This window comes from Labrus bergylta, chromosome 13, assembly GCF_963930695.1.
Source record: "Labrus bergylta chromosome 13, fLabBer1.1, whole genome shotgun sequence".
In the NCBI taxonomy this organism is placed as follows: Eukaryota; Metazoa; Chordata; class Actinopteri; order Labriformes; family Labridae; genus Labrus; species Labrus bergylta.
The window spans coordinates 12,582,436-12,602,609 of NC_089207.1; the positions used below are offsets into that span (position 1 = coordinate 12,582,436).

General features: G+C 44.4%; 1 protein-coding gene across 1 annotated transcript in view; it reads right to left on the reverse strand.

The window, feature by feature from the left end:
• The window catches only part of plcl1 (phospholipase C like 1), a 77,467-nt gene that overhangs the window by 23,518 nt on the left and 33,775 nt on the right, over positions 1–20,174 (reverse strand). The window contains 3 exon segments of the mRNA XM_065962030.1: positions 632–928; positions 1,016–1,303; positions 1,389–1,463. Of these exon segments, the coding sequence (XP_065818102.1) occupies positions 632–928; positions 1,016–1,303; positions 1,389–1,463 (660 nt within the window).

Here is a 20,174-nt window from a genome sequence, read left to right on the forward strand (position 1 = left end):
CTAACTCCCTCTCTGATATCTGATATCTCAGATTTTATTTTTCACGTCTGTATTTTGTTTCGGTCTGCTTCCCCCTCTGCTCTCTCCCTCTCTGATATCATCTCAGTGAAAATATGTCTGCAGGTAGTCAGCAGTCAGCTCACCTGCCTGAGCCAACACACACTTCAGAGGCGTCTTTGTGTCTGTGTGCAGCTCAGACAGCGGCTGATGCACGCCGAGGTGAGTGGGAGAAGTAACCGCGTGAAACTGCACATCAGACAGCCAAACGAGCAACAAGTCGGTGTCACAGGGGATTAAAATTATGTTCTGCTCCACATACAGACACAAACATGATGCAGCTCTCTCCTGCTGGGGGTGTCGTCGGGCAGAATACAAACTCTGAGAGTCCTCTGCTGTTTTGACACACCCTCATGATGTTGTGTGTCTTTGCCTTCTGCCAGTTTTTGATTCATATCTTAAATGTTGATGCAAGACAGCCGGGGAGCTTTCTTTAAACTGTGTAAATATTTTTCATTTATGTAGCTGAGTAAAAGAAGTATTCAGATCCTATGGGTACAATGGACCATATTCCCACAGCGGCCATGTTCCTGTGAGACCACGCTCTCAGAAGAAAGCCCTAGCACTTCCTCACCTTCGCCTCCTTGATCCCAGGATTCAGTTTACAGATCGTAGCGACCGCCACGTCCTCCGACACGATGCTGTTTCCAGATTCATCCACCTGGGCGAACTCTGCAGCCAGCCACTCACTCCTCATCTTACTCCCCAGACTTCCTTCAACCGCAAAACCTCCTTCACCCAGAACTCCTCCCCCTCCACCTCCTCCTCCTCCTCCGGCTCCCCCGATGACAGACGGGTGGGCCAACAGGTAGCGGAGTCCGGTCACCCAGATGTTGGCTACATCTGCTGACAACGCCACCAAGTCCAGAGACTGCAGAGAAGGAGACATCGTCGGTTAAATGCTGGATTAATGAGATTATTCTTCGTCGATCTGTAGGATAACGCCACACGTTCTTACCTGGTATTCGTCCCCGTGAATGACAGAGAAGGCGGCCTCCTCCGCCAGGTGTTCAGACAGAGGTCCGTTATGGAGGAACGTCTCGGTGCTCTTCCCCGTGCGGACCTCTCGGATGCTGGAGACGTCGAGGCGAGCTCGGTCCCCGTCCTTCTTCGACGGCTCCCAGCGCAGACAGCTCAGGTCGGGATCCAGCGTGTAGAAACGACAGTAAACCCGCGAGTTGGGACGGATCTTCTTCAGCTCACAGCCGCCCTGCATGAACGCCAAGCAGTCCGCCGCGCTGCTCACCTGGGACAGAAAATCAACCTTTAGTTCAGTTACATGAGTTTAGAGGATGCGAGTCAAATAATGAAACTCTTGGTTTGTGTTTTACCTTCTTCTCAGACGGCATGCTGCTGAACGACACAGTCTTCTTCCTGCCGCCACCCATCTTCTGCACAGACGGATCCTGAGAAAACAGAAGCAACAGGTTGAAATGGTCATATTGAATACGTTGGTGTTGATTATATGGATTTGAATGCTGAGGAAAATGTTTGATTGTGTGGAGGGTTTCATCGGCAGCAAGATCTTTTCTCCTTCACAGCATAAAATAACTTTCATCTCCGGCGATAAATTATTAGGAAATTATTTTTCTGTACTTTTCTAACCGATGCAGAGCTGGCTAAACACATGAGCTTCATTGCACGTGACTTGGCAACCTGCGTGAGCATCGACTCTAGAGAGGAGGGGGCGGGGGAGGGACCCTCAAAAGCCACGCCCCCTCACTTACATGAACGAGCGCCGTTGCTCCAGAAGCAACCTCAGCTCATCTCTTGCATTGTGTAGAAACTACGTCGTCTCATGTCTCATTCAGCGGTAAGTAAACTCACAGTATAAACTCTTAAAGTCATCGGTGACACGCTTTGAGTGTGGAGGCGTCTGATTGGTTCATCAGATTGGTACCTTGTGGCAGACATTACAACTGCTACAGATGACGGATTTTCAGAGCATATGCGTTATTAATTTCTGTCAGGACCTATAGACAATTTCAACCAACATCTTGGTCCACAAAAAGTGGATCTGGAGGAAATTACCAACCCTGACTTTAAAGTGTCAGTACCATCGATCTTTAAAATAACAGAGATTGTATCTCTCAAAACCCAGTGGAAAAGAAAAGTCTACCCAAAAATCAACGATGATGACAACCTGAATACAAACACACACCTTGTTTATAACCCTGTATGAATCTCTTTTTCCGGCCTCGGCCTCTGCAGCCTGTGACATATTGATTGACAGCTCCGTCTCCGCTCGATGAGCAAATGTCAATGTTCAGTTAGCTTCATTAGAGCCGCAGCGTGTCTTTCTGACTGATAATAGCTCCTCAGTCTTTGTAATGAGCTGTGATGGTCTGAGTGGAGATGACAGCAGTAATTACAGGAAGCTCTGTGAGCTGCAGCCTCCTCCATCCAGCGGCTTGAGCAGAATCACTGAACTCACACAGAAAGATGAGTATCTGCAGCTCAGGCTCTTCTATATTAAGGCCTCTAAGCTCGGGGAGAAACACTCAGTATGAAGGTGATAAAGACGTTCACCGTGTTTTCTCTACACGACTAGCCATCTCTCAGAGTTTCCTCCGAGCGGTTGATGAAAGACGTGACCATAAAGCTTCGACCTTACACCCAACAGAGGAAACAGTTCATGTGTTTTAAGTTTTATTGTCTGTGCATGAAGAAGGAATTATTAACAGTCTTCAGTCTTTACTGGGTTTAGGTTTAAACTCAACTTCTTCTACTTTCATCAAGCCATCTCTATAATCTCAGCATGCACACACTACCACCAGTTCAATTTGTGATTTTACTGCTTTGAGAGTAAACTGTATTTTGAATGTTTGTCCTGCCTTAAGCTGAGAGTTCCTGTGTGCTTTTATTTTGAGTAAGTAAGGAGCTTCTGGTAGAGTGAAGGTGAGTTCATGAAGTTAAGCACAGGAACAGGAAGTGGTTAGTGATCCCAAAGTGAGGTCAAACAGCTCAAAGGAACGGTAACAAAGGTCAATGTGTGATGTCATAAGGTAGATATTACTTTGGACTCGTCAGCTGAGCCGTCTGAGAGTTTGTTAAAGTGACTTGAGACATTCAAAGATGCAGCAGTGTCCTTTAACATCATTGAGACTACAGGGAGACGCTGAGGACGACCATCTACGGTGAGCATGAAAGGACAAAATAACATGAGATTAATCGTGATTAACTAATTAATGCTGACAGCTCTGATTTAGACGGATAAAATTACTGATACGGAGAGAAACATCTTCCTTGCCCAATTCAACGCTGTTCATAAAACTGTTGAATCATCGCTGTTTTAAAACAACTAAAATAATGAGCTCACTAAACACACACACACACACACACAGAGGGGGACGTGACAAAGACAGCTGTGAATACCTCAAACAGAGAGAGAGAGAGAGAGAGAGAGTAAGAGAGAGGGAGAACTGTAAATCGTTACCTCATCCCATTCACAACACAAACACACATTGATTTCCTATTCCAACACACACTTAAACACACTCTTACACACAGTGAGGTCACAGTTTCCAATAGACGCTGTTCATCTTCATCACATAACCGCCCCACAAATCATCTTTTTTTTTTTTTTCATTCAGCTGGTCAGCGAGGAGACCGGAGCTTAGAGAAAGCAGGTCAGCGGGTATTTAGGTGGACAGAGGGGGTGGGAGGGCACGGACATTTGGGCACATTGACGTTGTTGTTGTTGTTGTCATAACTAATCCCGTGTGTGCGCATGCATGCGTGTGTCTCGTATGTGCATTGTTGCTCTGACATGTCCACGCCATCCTCCATCCAGGAAACCACAAGCTCGTCAGAAAGCCGTTAATGCAGCGCTGTGTTTGGCCTGCGTCGCTCGTAATCCACGGCCTGATTTAAGCTCCCTCTCTGTGTTTTTATGTGCCTTTCCCCCCCCCCCCTTCACGCTTTAGCTCCGATTTGATCATGCTCTCCATCGCGTCGAGTCACTGCCAGGGAAAAAATCTCAGCACAGATGGAGGGAAAGGACAAAAAAGCTGGAGGGAAAAGAGACGCGACGCGGAGAAAAGGTCAGACGAGACGAATTAAGAGAATGAGAAAAAGATGACAGGAGATAAACAAAAACAAAAAAGAGACACAAAACCAGAACAAATGGAAAACAGAAAATTAGAAATACAGGATGAAACAATGGACAGGAGATGAAAAGAGGACTAAGACGCAACAAGTGGCGAGGAGAGAGAGGGATAAGAGGATCGAAAAACAAGAGGTCATTGTTCTGTGAAGTGTTCACGGCCGCTCGCTCTTCACTCCATATGAACTCTTCAGACATGTAACCCTCATTGTTGGATGAATATGATTAAAGAAGAGCGCCCCAGTTCTCAGCACAAAACAAACATCATTACAAGTTCAAGATGTTGAAGGAAGTTTGTCGACGATGGTTGCTGCGGGTCATTTATGAGGGATGGTCACAATTATAAATAGTCAAATAGGATAAACAGTAAATAGTTAAGTTATTTATCAATAATCAAACAGTTGTAATGTGGTCTTACTGCCAGAAGGGAGCTGTAGCGCATGTCATAGCTGTTTTCTAAGCGCCATTAAAGGAGTAATATGTAACTCTGACCCCTAGTGTTTAAAATGGGTACTGCAGTCCAGATTCTAAACATTGTAGAGAGCTGTCTCCCCCCGCCCCCTCCTCTCTAAAGTCGATTCTCACACAGGTTGCCATGTGGTGGACACTGAAGCTTCAGTGTTTATCCAGCTCTGCATCAGTCTGTAAACCTTTCTGCGTTCTAACCTCTCTCCATTTTTCAAAAGCATCTCCAATATTGATCCTAGTTTGAGCACGTTTCTGCTCGTGGAGCTTATTAGAAACATGCAGAGGCTTTTTAGGTCGGGTACAATCACTTCTATCTGAACCAGTTCACTTGCCCGCTTCCATTACTGCAACACCTGTTGGTTTGACCTGATAACTGCTCTCATATCTAGCAAACCGAGGGGCGTCCAAAACAGCTGCTTGGATGGAACAAAGAAAATGTACATTTCTGCGGATCACGTGCAGCCCGAACCTTTGAGCAACCAGAACGGAACATCCAAAAACATCCAGAGCTGCTGCTGGATCTCACAGAGCAAAGCAGACAAATTTGTTGTTAAATATAAAGCACTGCATGAAACACTGCCTTCACATAAAACCTTTTTCAGTTTTAAATCAGAGAAAAAAAGGCGCATTAATTCCGACAGATGACTTTCTTTATGTCGGGCTACATGAGCTGTACAGACACAGCGACCTTTACCAGCTGAAACTCTGAATGAACTTTACTGGAACATGGACGTAAGAAAATCCATTTACCACACACACACACACACACACACACACACACACACCATTCCCTCCTCTGTGATTCTGCTCTCTGCCTCAATGTTTCCATCCATTGACTAACTTGTTTATACAACTTGTTAACCTTGTGCATGAAGATCTCACACACACACACGCACACACACGCACACACATGCACACGCGCACACGCACGTACACACACACACACACACGCACACACACACAAACACACAAACACACACACACACACACACACACACACAGACCAACACCTGGCAGTTGCATAAATCCAGACCCGATCCTGATCCGGGTAATGATCTCTGTGCACACTGGCAGCAGATTAGCACAATAGATTACTGAACCGCTGCCGCTGCCTGAATCCTCCAAGTCACAGGCGCTAATCCACCACAGAGGACGCAACGTGTCACTCATCACAACAGAACTGAACACACACACTGGAATCAAGAACCAGTGAATCATGATCCAGTGCATACCAAAAAGGTATTCTAACCGGGGATGTTCGTGATTAGTCGAGTGGACGATAGTGGACGATCGAACATCGTCGTCCGCACAGAAGTCCGGATAAATCTGACTTAATTGGCAGGATAATTGGTCGCTCCTCATCATGAGATCACTGAGTGAACTGACAGCTGATTCTGTGTGTCGCCGAGGTAAACATCAGATGTCTCTTAAAAAGAAAAGTGGAGGAAAGTTTGAGACCAAAACAAACAAACATATAATCCAGGCATTTTAATTGGTGTATTTGAATGTTTCTGATAAAATGAATTAAAGGCCGCTCTTATTTTCCTACCCATCCTGAGTGCCTGGATTATTTATTCCTATGTTTGTTTTGGACTTCATTTCTCCTCCACTTTTTTGAAGTCTTCCCTCCCATGAGCCCCGGGGGTTTGAAAGACACCAGAAGCTCTGCTGTTGTCTCTCTGTTTCAGATGTCTCTTGTTTGATTTTTTATTTATTTTTTAAGATTTATTTTGGGGCTTTTTGTGTCTTTATTGGAGAGATAGGACAGTGGATAGAGCTGGAAATCAGGGAGGGAGAGAGAGAGTGAGGGAGGGATGACATGCGGGAAAGGAGCAACAGGTGGGACCCAAACCCAGGCCGCCCGCTTGGAGGACGACAGCCTCCATACATGGGGCCTGCACACTAACCACTGCATCACCAGCGATGTTTTTATTTCCAACATTTTCATAAAATAAAAGTAGTTAAATGACAAATCAATTTATATAGAATCAAAATACAGCGACTCCATAATCTCAGAGGAGCCTCAAAACCTCGTAAATCTGCAGATTTGTCTGTAGAGTTGGAGGACGTCGCTACTCTCTGTATGTTTTTGTGAATCTCTTAAAGGCTTCGTCCATATGAAGGCGAACATTTTTGTAAAAATAGCTTTTTCTCTGCGTTACCACCTTCATACGTGAACTGTGTTTCAGGTCACTGTAAACTCTCCTTTTGTAAAACTCCTTCCAGGGTGAAGATGTTCAGAAACTCTGTTTAAGCTGTTTCTGTGAAGACGGGGAAAACAGAGTTTTGTTCTTGTGACGTCACGCTGTGCACCAGTTTCTCCTCCGTGTGATGTCATCGTGCGGCGCTGTCACTTTAGTTTACATGAGATTAGTGCGATGACAGACGTAACCAAACTAGCGATGGTACTAACGTTGCTAACTGGACTTTTTACACGCTCACACATACACACACAGTTACTCTCCCACTATGTTGACGAGCGGAGACGTCTGATTGGACGACCAAGGTCACTGCTGCTTCATGAGACACTCCCACCACACAGACCCCGCCGCCAACGACGGCGGTTTTGGATGAGACACGGTTGGACTTCAGGTTGGTGGGTCAACTTAAAAAATGAAACGGTCATTGCAGAGAAAGGGGAAGAACATTTTAGAGAACGTGGTATGTGGATGATCATTCTTAAAAACAGAGACTGCCTATGTGTGGACGAGACCTTAGTCTGATTAACCTCCTCTCATATTGAACTACACACACGCACGCGCACACACACGCACACACGCGCACACACGCGCACACACGCGCACACACGCGCACACACGCGCACACACACGCACACACACGCGCGCACACACACACACACACAGATGAAGTTTGGTGAAGAAGAGACAGAGCAGAGCGAGTTGCCGAGGATGAAAATGTGACAAACACTCGTGCAAAACCAGAATGATTAATTGATATCTGTGACTGGAAGGGTCTGTGGGTGTGTGTGTGTGTGTGTGTGTGTGTGTGTGTGTGTGTGTGTGTGTGTGTGTGTGTGTGCAGATCACAATGATTATATTTGGTTGAATCATTGGATAAAAGGTTTTGTAACTCTGATTCTGTGTTTTTCTGTTCATCACGTCCAGCTCAGTATGGATTCTGTTCTCCACACTAACACAGTCAAATCAATACCAATCATTACACCTACCAAGAGTAATCACACACACACACACACACACACACACACACACACACACACACACACACACACACACACACACACACACACACACACACACACACACACACACACACACACACACACACACACACACACACACACACACACACACACACACACACACACACACACACACAAAGAAATGTGACAAAGAAAGAAGAAAATCATTTCTGTTTCGACGTCATTTTGATAAAGTGATGGACAACAACAATGGCAGTCCACATTGTGTTTTATTTTGAAATTGACCGGGTGCTCTATGCGTTCCTTGTCTGATTTCCTGTCCAGGTCGATCTGCGTGCTCCAGCGAAAGAAGATCCGGCATATATTGTGTAGTGACCCTGCTGTCACATGCGAGAGACGGACCGCGGCTCATGCAGTGGAAACATGAATACTGACTATTGATTGCCTGATCAGCTGTGGAGTGCGAGGCACGGAGAGAACTCGGCGCACACGCGTCATGTGTAAACTTCTCGGAACAGTTTTTCCGCTTTTTTTCCGCTTAACTGCTTTTCAGTTGAGCTAACAGGCTGAGAGCAGGAGCTGAGGGCGGGACTTAAACCTCCTGACAAACAGCTACAACGCACCTGCCTGTCAGTCATATAAGCCACGCACCTTATTGTCAATAACTCTTATCCTTCATTAAAATCAAAACCACTGACTTACATCCCCGTACAGTGTGTGCCAAAAGAAATGAGCTCATCCATCCGATGTTAAAATGTTTCCTGCGATACCCGTGCAAAGAATCTTAACCTCCAGCAGGAACCGGGATCTTTCCTCATTCTTGGGGAAGCATTTGGTCTTGTGTTGTGCAGGATGGAAACATTTCTATCAAAGCAGACACACACACACACACACACACACACACACACACACACACACACACACACACTCACACACACACCGGCTCCAATTTCTGGCCTCACTCTGTCCTTGTATAACGAAGAAAATCTCTGCTGGATTTCAACAAAGTGCTCGGCTTCACCTTCACTGATTCTCTGCACACACACACAAAAACACACACAAAAACACACACAATCACACACACGCACACACAAGCCGCCTACTAACACTCTAAAAACAAAATTGACGGTTAAAAAAACATAAGATGTACGTGCATGCCAGAAATAAGTGTGTGAGCAGAGAGGGAGTAAACAAAGTGCTGGCTTCATCTACCTGTTGAATTTAGTTCTCTGTTCAGTTCAGATTTCTACATTTATATTCAGACATCTTGTCTGACACTGGAGAGATTCGACCTGATCTAAGCCCCAAATCTTTCAAAACGACATGTCTGAAATAAAAGAAGGCAGCGTTTGATCAGCTGTGCAGTTAGAGACCACTAGCTTCTCTGTAGCGTGCAGCAGTAGGGAACCTTGCTTCTCCGCCAGGTGGGCGTTTCCACAAGTGTTCCATAACTGAGCAGAATCCAGGATACTATTTATCATGGATAGAGGGAAGTGTATAACCAGGTTTCCCTGTGTGCATTTAAACGCCATATCCTGAATATGGTGAGAACCAGGATTAAGGCTTATAACCGGGTCTGTGTAAACATGTTCACTGAAGACGTTTTCACATCTGCACTCCTGAAAAAAAACTAGATCCTTTCAGGAGGACTGCTCCTGATATTCTCCTGACCTGGTTGTTCACACATGCAGCTCACAGCATGAAACTATCCCTGTCAGACAGGAGGGGGGGGCGGAGTCTACTGAGGTAAGACATGACGTAAAGAAAAACGACGTGGAAGTAGTGGATGAAGCATCAGAGTCCTCTATACGACGCTATAATGAGAATATTTGTCTTTCTATCAATGCTATGTGTAGTCTAACAGAATCTCAATGTGAACTAAAGAGTGGAGAAGAACATACTGGAGAACAGGAAACATAATGCAGCAGGTTCATTAGAGCACGGAGATGGTAGAGGTGGCGTGCAGACAGTCTATGGTCGTGCAGCGATCACAGGGAATAAAGGTCACCACCCCCTCCCACTCGCTCCAGGTGAATTCTCCTGATTATATCCTGCTGCGTTCTCACATCAGCTCACTCTGACTTTCTGCAGAATAAAGGAGGCTGGAGGACAAACTCCGGGTGAAGAGAGAAACATTCAGCTGTCTGTGTTCACACATGACGCTCAGCCTTCAAATATCAGGAGTTTTCAGGAGTTTTCTGCAGGTGTGAAAGCCCTTTATGAGTGGTTGTGCCGACATGTGGGTGTGAGTGCACATGGAGAACTAGATAAACAAAGCAAAACTGCATGATGTGCGCTCAGCTTCAGGGCGTCTTCAGACCTGACAGCGCTTTTAAGATTCAGTGAGAAAGAAGAAGAGAGCAGCAGCGATGGTGATGCACACGACGTCCTCTGCTCAGGCTGCTTCACACTTTCACAACCGTTCTGAGCATGGCTGAGGACAATTCTCTCTTGAAGTCTGATCATCTTTTCACAAATGATCTGCCAGCTGCTTCTTTTATAAAATCCAACAGATGGAGAAAATACACAAAGAGACAAGCGGCCACATCATTTATGTCCATTTAATCTCCTTTGTCTGCATGAAGAGGATTCTGCTAAACTAAATCAGACTTTATTAAAACGTTCTTCTTGATACCTAAGGTGATATTACAGGAATCTTTAGTTCATGCTCCTGCACACTTCAATCTGACAGCTCTCAGTTCAGACTCGTTGAAAGTGATACAGTCCCTATTAGATTACAGTCAAGATGCTTCAGGCGCCCGTGCAGCCATGAGAGCGACATGTTGGAACCCTCCACACACAAGAGCTGCAGGTCTTTTAAAAAAAACAAGTTCAAGCTCTTGACTGGTGAACCAGATACTCCTCTTAATACGACAGGATGTTAACTTGATGCAGCACTTTTGCACGTACATATGTAACAGGAATGTGACATTAAAGGAAGAATGTGCAACTTTTAGATCCAGCAGATGTCGCCCTTGAGCACCAGCATGAAACCAAAAAAAAAACTTGAGCTCCATTGTTGTGTCAGCATGCTAATGCTAGCGCTCTTTAGTTAGCTCATAGCTTCACGCTGCATGTAAATTTACACAAAATGACCGTGATGTAAAAACGCTTATGTCACATTCAAATAAGCAGTGAGTACAGTATGTTATTCTTCTTTTCTCCAGTCCCTCAATTAAACAACTTTTATACACAAGGGGAGGAGCCGGCCGGCCGTCCCGTCCGTGTAAACACGCTTTAGATACGACTCGGAAAACATCACAGACAGCGGGACTCGGGTGTTACACTCATTGAAGACAGTCATGACTCAGAGTCATTTTCAGAAGATATACTTGATTTCTGCTATTATGTGTAAAATGTTGCACATTCAGCCTTTAAAGCTCAAGAAGGCAAAGAAGGATCTGCAATTTTGGTTACTTAAAATAATGCAATGGAAGCAAGCGATATAAAAAAATAAAATAAATAAAAGCATTTGGAGACACGCTGAGCTTACAGATCTCTCTCTGATGCTCGCTGACTCGTCCGACTCGCTGCACATAAATTGAACTGTTGTGACACCAAAGGACAAAAACTGAACGCACCCAGACGGACAGGACGGCTACTCTCCTCCGTGTCTAGACAAATATACTTCCCCCTCGCCCGTTTTTCTCTCCTTTTCCGACCGTCTCTAAACCTCCCCTGACTCCTTTACGTTCACTCCCATTCCTCTCCCTTCTTTAACTCCTTCTTTTCCTCCATCACAGCATCAGAGCCATCAAGGGAGTCCCTGAGGCGTCTTGGGGCAGCGGCCACAAGGGGGTCCTTATCCAACGCAATGACACACTTCCAAGTCAAGAGGACGTTTGTTACGTAACAGCTTAAAGCTTCTCTGGTGGGCCTCAGCTGATATCTACGAACGTGCACACAAACACACACACACACACACACATAAAAGGAGAGAGAGAGAGAGAGAGAGAGAGGAAAGATTAAGGTTGAACCGAGATCAAGAGGAGGGAGAAAAGGAGGACAAAGTGACTGAGATTAAGAAAGGAGAAGACAGAGAAGATTGAAGCCGAGAGGAGAAGAGAAGAAGACGAGGAGGAGGAGGAGGAGGAGGAGGAGGAGGAGGAGGAGGAGGGGAGGCAGCTGGTGGAGGAAATTGCTGAGCCTTATAGGGTGAAAATAAATGAATTGAGAGGAAGAAAGTGACAGCAAAATGAGTTGAAGCAGAGAGGAGCGTTCGGTAAAAAACAGAGATCCAATCAGCTTTGGAACAGAGACTCAAAAAAAAAAAAAAAAAGGAAAAGGCTGACATCTGAGTGCTCTATTCCTGCTCTCACTGTGGGAAGGAGACGAGAAAACAAAGATGGGGAGGAGAGGGAGGGAGGGAGGGAGGGAGGAGAGGGGGCAGATGGGCTGGATGGCAGCCCCGTATGCGTCTGAAAAGGAGATGTTTGGTAAATGGGCTGATGAATCTTTCAGAGAGTGAGAAGTGTGTGCGTGATCCACTTTTTACTACGGGAAAAAATAAGTAGGTGAAGAATGACGAGGAGGAGGACGAGGAGGAGGGAAAGACAGAAGGTATTTTGCAATGACAAAAGGAGATTAAAGAGACACGGCGAGTGCAGTTATATGCCGACTTACTTTAGGATTAAAGGAGGAGTCGGCAGAAATGTTTGTCTAAGTTTGTAAACACAACATTCAAACTGGACCCCTCCTCCTGCGCTCATCACCACCAGGAGCTCACACTCACTGCACTGCAAGCTAACACCTGCCTCCAACAGGAAGCAGACCAACTCTGACCAACCCAAGGTGGTCTCCATGCTGGAAATGCTGTCCCACTGTAACTTTCAGTCAAAGGTTGTAAAATGTTTGATTGAGGAATTTTAATTTTGTTTATTATCATTATAGCCACAGCATAACAGTGACAAGTGGTTAATCCTGCTGCATCCCAAACATATGATCAACTAAGAAAGCTGCTGTGTGTGTGTGTGTGTGTGTGTGTGTGTGTGTGTGTGTGTGTGTGTGTGTGTCTGAAACAGCAGAAATGCCTCCAGAAGGCTCCGACAGCAGACGAGGTTTGTTCTGTCCGAGACAGCCGTTATGCAACGGTCTCCAAAAAAAAAACAACGTACCCACAGAGAAATGTCAGAGCAGTGACTGGTCTGCACACACACACACACACACACACACACACACACACACACATGCACACACACACTTTACATGCAAACCACTATTACAGGTCTGTTTTCGTTTTCAATATGATTTCAGCCGCTGCTTAGCAACCAGGTGAAGGACACAGAGATAATGAAAATGAAATAGGCTTCGTTTTTTCATCCTGAACAAACCCAAAGAGAGAGAGAGGAAGAACAAGTGTGTGTGTGTGTGTGTGTGTGTGTGTGTGTCTTGCTCTGAACATGTGTGAGTTGTACCACTGTGTCACACCCACTTCCTGTTTGAGCCCGAGAGGATTTCCGGAACAAAACATGAGTTTCTGCTCCACTAATTGGGGCAAAACAAATTTGAAACTGCAAAAAAAAAAAAAGAAGTCACTGTATTTAAATCCTCTGGCTGCAACTTTCAGCTTTTCACCTTTAAGCTAAATTATGAAAACGACTCGGAGGATGTTTGATCGGACTCACAAACTGGATTTAGAACTTTCTTTTCCAACATTTACCTTGCAATAAATCTCTTAACCTTATTACCAGTGACAAACACGAGCACCATATTTATTATGGGGTATTGATGGGACTTCAGGGTCTTTTGGAGAAAGCCTCAGGTGGTACTTTTTTAATCCTTCACATATTGCACATCAACTTTTTGCCCAAACAGAACTTGTAACAGAGACATTCACATACTGCTTCTCTGTAGCATCAACGCTGTTTTTTGTTGGTGTTACAAAATTCAGACTTTCCGAGGTAAAAGCACCTGAACACACCGAATACAGACAACCGACTTCCCAACTTAGAAACCGGGACTTGGAGGAGCACCTGAATGCAGCATATAGCTGAGTCTAGTTTTGTACCTCTCTTTGTCCCGCTCTAATCGGAGCTAACCGGGAATAAAGACATTCATCATCTAAGAAGACCACATGTTAATTAATGTAAACATTGAGGATCACTGCAGTTTGAAAATCTGTGCAATGATTCAACTCTGACGTTTCTTTCTCCAAACCTCAGAGTGTGTGAACTTAGTATTTTGACATCAAAGCCGGTGGAGACACCAGAACTCAACGGAGGCGACAAAAAGCGTTGATGCTAATTGCGAACGTGAGACACCCCTAATGCAGAAAAAAAAACATCAGAGACTTAAACTAACGAACCCCCGGGTCTGAGAGTTTGGATGTAGAAATCAAAACAAAGTCTCATTTGAATTGCAGAGCGGAGATACTCACAGAGCCAGGTGTGCAGAGTGTGTGTGTGTTTGTGTGTGTGTGTTTGCCAGGGCACAAACAAGTCAGGGATTTACGGCCATGTGATTTAAAACACAAGGTCAAACAGAGAGCCAGCTGCCCTCTGCACAGCTGCAGCTTCACCGATCTGCTGTGAACGACCACCGGTTAGCATCGTAGCGCTTCATGCATGTGTCATGTTGTTTCACAGATTCTCCTCGGAATCGGACGTGTTCGAGGGTTTAAAGTGAGGAGAGTCAGACCGAGAGGAGTGGGACAGATGGAGGGAGAGAATGAGGAATGAAGAGAGTAAATCTAACTTTACACGACAGGATTTCATCACATCGAATTCAGGAGCAGTCACAAGCGTAATAAGAGCAGCTGCATTGAGTAAACAGAGCGATGAGCAGCCCGACGTCAAACAAGCTGCACAAAAACAATGCAGAACGTTTTTTTTTAATGGAAATGCTGAATGCAAAGCTCATTTTAGAAAACATTAGTTGGCCTAATGTGTGTTTTTATTGGGTGAAAAAGAAGCGAAACACCGAGATAAGAGAAGGGACAGAACATGAGAGAGTGAGGAGAGGATTTAATGAAAAAAAGAGGATGGCGGGAGGATGACCCGTAAGATCACACAGAGAAAAAAAAGAAAAAGGGCCTTGAGAAAGTAGAAGTACTGGGAGCAGCTGGGCTGATAAACAAGAGGAACAACAGAGAGAGAGAGGGATGAGCCAAGGTCTCAGGAGGACACAAAACATTGTCAAAGCATGCAAAGTTTGACAGTTGTTACAGCAAAGCAGAAATGTTATCTTGTTCAAACTGGAGTTGTTTGACACTCGGTTATATGAACACTTCATGGGCAATAAGATCTGCAGAGGACTTCGCTGAGTGGTGGGGATTTGTGCCCTGATACCAGAAGTTTAACTAATATCAGTTAAAATCAAAATGTATTGATACCTGTTCTGATCATTGGCTGTACAGACGAATGCCTGAAGCCTGAGTGACGCCACCCGTCTGTTCCTGCAGGGGGCGCTGGAGTCCCATCGATGGCGGTCTCCATGCTGGAAATGCTGTCTCAGTCTAATTTTCAGTCAACCTAATGACAGGCTGAGAGCTGGAGCTGAGGCAGGTTCATTTCTGATGTAAAAACAGACTTTTTAGAATGGGTGTGTATGTGACTTCCTGGGCTTCTGCAGCCAGCCTCTAGTGGACACTCCAGGAACTGCATTTTTTATTTTGGGCATTTTTATGCCTTTATTTAGGGAGGACAGTCAATATTGTCAGAAATCGGGGAGAGAGAGGGGAATGACATGCAGGTGGGGAGCAACAGGGCGGACTCGAACCTGGGCCGCCCGCTTGGAGAACTGAAGTCCTGAGCGCCAGATATTCTGTAAATTCATGTTTTTAATGGCAGGAAACTTCCTGCAAACTTTCTAAATTACACAAATACATCTGACACGTTACATCTATCTAGCTACTTTGAATTATACATTCAAAAAGTACAGATGTATAAAACGATTTTTGTGTTTCGTTTTATTTCTTTCCTTTGAAAAATTTCTGCATTTAAGGGAGTTGGGTTTTTTTTCATTCCAATTCTCCCAAAGATTGAACCCCGGCTTCAAAATGAATTTTGTTGTTGATGATTTGTGAGAGTGAACGGATACAGAGCATGTTTGCAGTTATTGAAATGTACTCTGTGACCAGAGTTTATGTTGTTTATTTTTCCCATTATTTCAGTCTCTCTCTGTGTGTGTGTGAGAGATCGCTGCCAGGTGGAGGATAATAATCGCTTGAACGGCAGATTTCGGTCTTGTTAAGAGAAAACTGAGCTTTACAGAACGAGAGAGAGAGAAAGTTTTCTGAACCAACGGACCAACCAACAGGAAGATCATGACCCTGCAATAAAACTCAGGGATTTATGGGCATAAAAGGGTCAAGGTTTTTATTTCTAACCGGCAGCTTCTCCTCATGTTTGGAGCCTGACAGAACCCAGTGAACCAAATAACACTGACTGCATTCATGTATGTTCAGCGTATTTCTATGAGAAGGCAACATGAACCACATGAACCCTGATACAGACATTTCATGCTAGATGAGATTTTCTGATTGAAAGCAAATAAATCTGCTTCTTTCAAGGAAGACAACATCTATATCGAAGATTTCACTTAGGTAAAATGTTTTCCATGCGAATAAAAAAAAAAAGAACAACTGCAGTTCCTTTAGTGTCCACTAGAGGCTGACTTTTGCAGTGAATCAGTCCCCATAGAGCCCCATGTCAAAATGTCCAACTTTACAGCAGAAATAAACATGTTTGCAGCCTGGTACAAAAACAGTTTGGGTCTCTATAGCGCTCATTTCTTTTATACAACTCACCTGTTTACGTTATATTAAGAATTGGGGGCGTGGCCTCCTTATGAGTCTGCTAGGTGTCACCTCAGCTAATTCAGTCACTGTATGGGATTAACTGTTTGTCCAGAAAGTCTGAAGCTTTTTCAAAGAGTGAAATTCTAATATTGTTGTAGCAGGTGAACTGCACTTTGCGTATTTGATCATGCCTATAAACCCCTCTATTTCAGCCCTGCTCAGAACAGGCTGTTTCTGTGTCTGTACCTTTAAATGTAAATAAGCTGTGTCTGACCACGCCCCCTCTCTGGAAGGGCTTGGGTGTTTCTGGCTTTCTCGCTCCATGTCCTATTGTTTACGGTGAGAAGGCAGACTCAGAGGGCAGAACAAACACCTAGCTGTGGGAGTGTCACCCACCTGGGGGAGTGGTTACTGCCCTTTGTGATGTCATGGAGGGAAAATCTCCAAACAGCTGTTTGAGCAAACATTTTCTAAAAAAGTGGAGCAGGCAAAAGACGGAGTGGATGGACTTTTCTCATCATTAGGGGGTTTGTAGACGGATTAGGGACACATATTAGAGTTAGAGGAACATGGTGAAGTGTATTTTAAAGTTGTAAATATGTATCCTTGTTTACCTCTGTATAAGAACTTTGTGACTTCTCATACTTACAGCAGAGCAGTTTTGACTCTATTTTAGAAAACACAACCTGATGTGACGTCATCATCTCTTGGCAGCAGTCTAGCCGGTGTGTGTTTCAGTATTTTATCACACACTTCTGAACTCACTGCTCTAATAACCTCCATCCCTCCAACTCTTCCTCCTCCGTCTCTTTCTCTCGCCTCAGTCTTTTTGTCTGGCCCCCCCAACCCTACACCCCTCTCTCTCTCCTCTACTGCTGTCCTAAATTCTACTCAACCAGAAACAGAAAGACATTCATCATCACCAGTCCCTCACTCCCTGTATCACTGCTGCCCGTTTGCTTGTCTTGCCCTTGTGGCCCCTTTCTTTTCCCGGGGGTCGCTTTACCTCCTTTCAAATTCCTCCCTCTCTCTGTCACTGAGTCAGTTTGAGCCTCCCCAGAAACTTCAATCCGCAGAGGATTAACTGGAAAGATGATTAATTCTACAATTCACTTAGCAGACGCTTTTATCCAAAGCGATGTACAACAGAGAACAAGTACAACACAAGCAAGGATCTAAAAAAAACTCAGATCTACTTGATTAGCAGCGACTTCATCTAATGAAATCCAATCAAGCACAAATCGCAGAGTCATGCAACAAGGTCCTTAAAGGAAAAGACCTACAGGGTGTCACAAACCAGAAACTTCCTGCACCAGAAGCTTAAAAGAACCATTAAACTGTCCAGCAGTTTTCCACCTTTCAAGATGTTTCTTAAAGACAGAAAATTTGCAATGTTACACATCTTAAAGGTCCAATCAGTAAGATGTGTAGTGAGTGAAATGATAAAGTGACCTTACTATATGATCAGACATTAAGGAAACATGCTATGTTGAAGTGCTGGCTTCTCTGACAACAATGCAGCAGTCAGTATGTCCTCCTTCTAACTTTAGATTCTGGTCCTGAATGCTCGGGATTTGTTTGGACCAGAGAAGGTAGGCGGTTTTAAGGCACCCCCACACGGCCATTTTGGACGCCCCTCGGTTTGCCAGATATGAGAGCAGTTATCAGGTCAAACCAACAGGTGTTGCAGCGATGGAAGCGGGCAAGAGAACTGGTTCAGATAGAAGTGATTGTACCCGACCTAAAAAGCCTCTGCATGTTTCTAATAAGCTCCATGAGCAGAAACATGCTCAAACTAGGATCAATATTGGAGATGCTTTTGAAAAATGGAGAGAGGTTAGAACGCAGAAAGGTTTACAGACTGATGCAGAGCTGGATAAACACTGAAGCTTCAGTGTCCACCACATGGCAACCTGTGTGAGAATCGACTCTAGAGAGGAGGGGGCGGGGGGAGACAGCTCTCTACAATGTTTAGAATCTGGACTGCAGTACCCATTTTAAACACTAGGGGTCAGAGTTACATATTACTCCTTTAATGGCGCTTAGAAAACAGCTATGACATGCGCTACAGCTCCCTTCTGGCAGTAAGACCACATTACAACTGTTTGATTATTGATAAATAACTTAACTATTTACTGTTTATCCTATTTGACTATTTATAATCGTGACCATCCCTCATAAATGACCCGCAGCAACCATCGTCACAATGGTTAGAATTTAGACTGCAATACCCATTTTAAACACTAGGGGTCAGAGTTACATATTGCTCTTTTAAGGACTTTAATCAGAATAAAAGTTAATGTTGCTTCTTGCTCATTGATATAAAACAACAGTTTTTTATTGACTTAAAATACCTTCTTTTATAAATCCTGCTCCTGTCAGCCTGGTCGGACGATATGTGTCTCTTGGAACGATGGACAACCTGAGATATCTCGTGTAACCAGCGTGACCGATAAACAACTTCCAGTCTAGACTTTCTTTCTGTGCGTTTTGTTGATACAAGAATCGTGCAGCCTTACTTTTGTGTAAAAATAGAAAATACTTCATCAGAATGTAAATATAAACTCTGAAGGCAGATAGAAGTTCAAACTCTGCAGCCAGCTGTTCAAACGTTCTCACAGCATACAGATGTAACAATGCATGCTGCACCTTTAAGCTTTGGGTCACTCATTCTTTCCAATATCATGTCGGCAAATTCTTTAGCTCCACAAGCAACGTAAGTAACTGATGCAGCTTAATGTGAGAAGGTCAAGGATTTTTAGTCACTGACAATAACAGATTTAGTGATTTAGTTGTTTGTCAAATTAAACATTCTCAGTACTCACTGGACTGACTGGAGGTTGTCCAGCTAAATAAATATGTTCTGGTAGTGTGTCTGTTTTGCATGAAACACTGAATGTGTGCATGTTTTTTGTTTTGGTTGAAATTGTTGAATCTGGATCCACAAAATGTGTTTGCATGAAGAGTTTGCGGTCAAAACTGTTTTCAGCGAGCAAAGATGCAAATCTGACTGAAAAGAGGAAGCAGCAGGCAGGATGACTGACAGGGATTTAAGGCCATGTGTGTGTGTGTGTTTATGTGTGTAGAGAGGAGCAGAGAAAGACTGAGCGTCCAGCTGTGAGTGCCTCACCCTGCTCACAGCGTGTGCTAGCTGCAGGATTGTGTGTTTGTGTGTCTTTCTTTGAGTCCGTTTGTCAGCTTCTGTGTGTGTGTGTGTGTGTGTGTGTGTGTGTGTGTGTGTGTGTGTGTGTGTGTGTGTGTGTGTACTTGTGTGTGTGCACGCTTGTGTGTATGTGTGTGTGCGCTTGTGTGTGTGTGCACTTGTGTGTTGCTGCACACTTGGGTGCAAACTGGGATACGGAAGCAACAGGAGAAAAAAAAACACCCAGGTGGATGTTGGTGGATGCTGGGGGCTCACCAGCTTCAGTGCTAACACACATGTACACACACACACACACACACACACACACACACACACACACACACACACACACACACACAAAGAGCACACAAACACATGAACATGCACATATAGTTACGCACATACGGAAACACGATTTGTTTGGTCTGCTTTAAAAATACAAACAAAACACAAAGCGTTGCATAATGTAATCTCCTTATGTAAC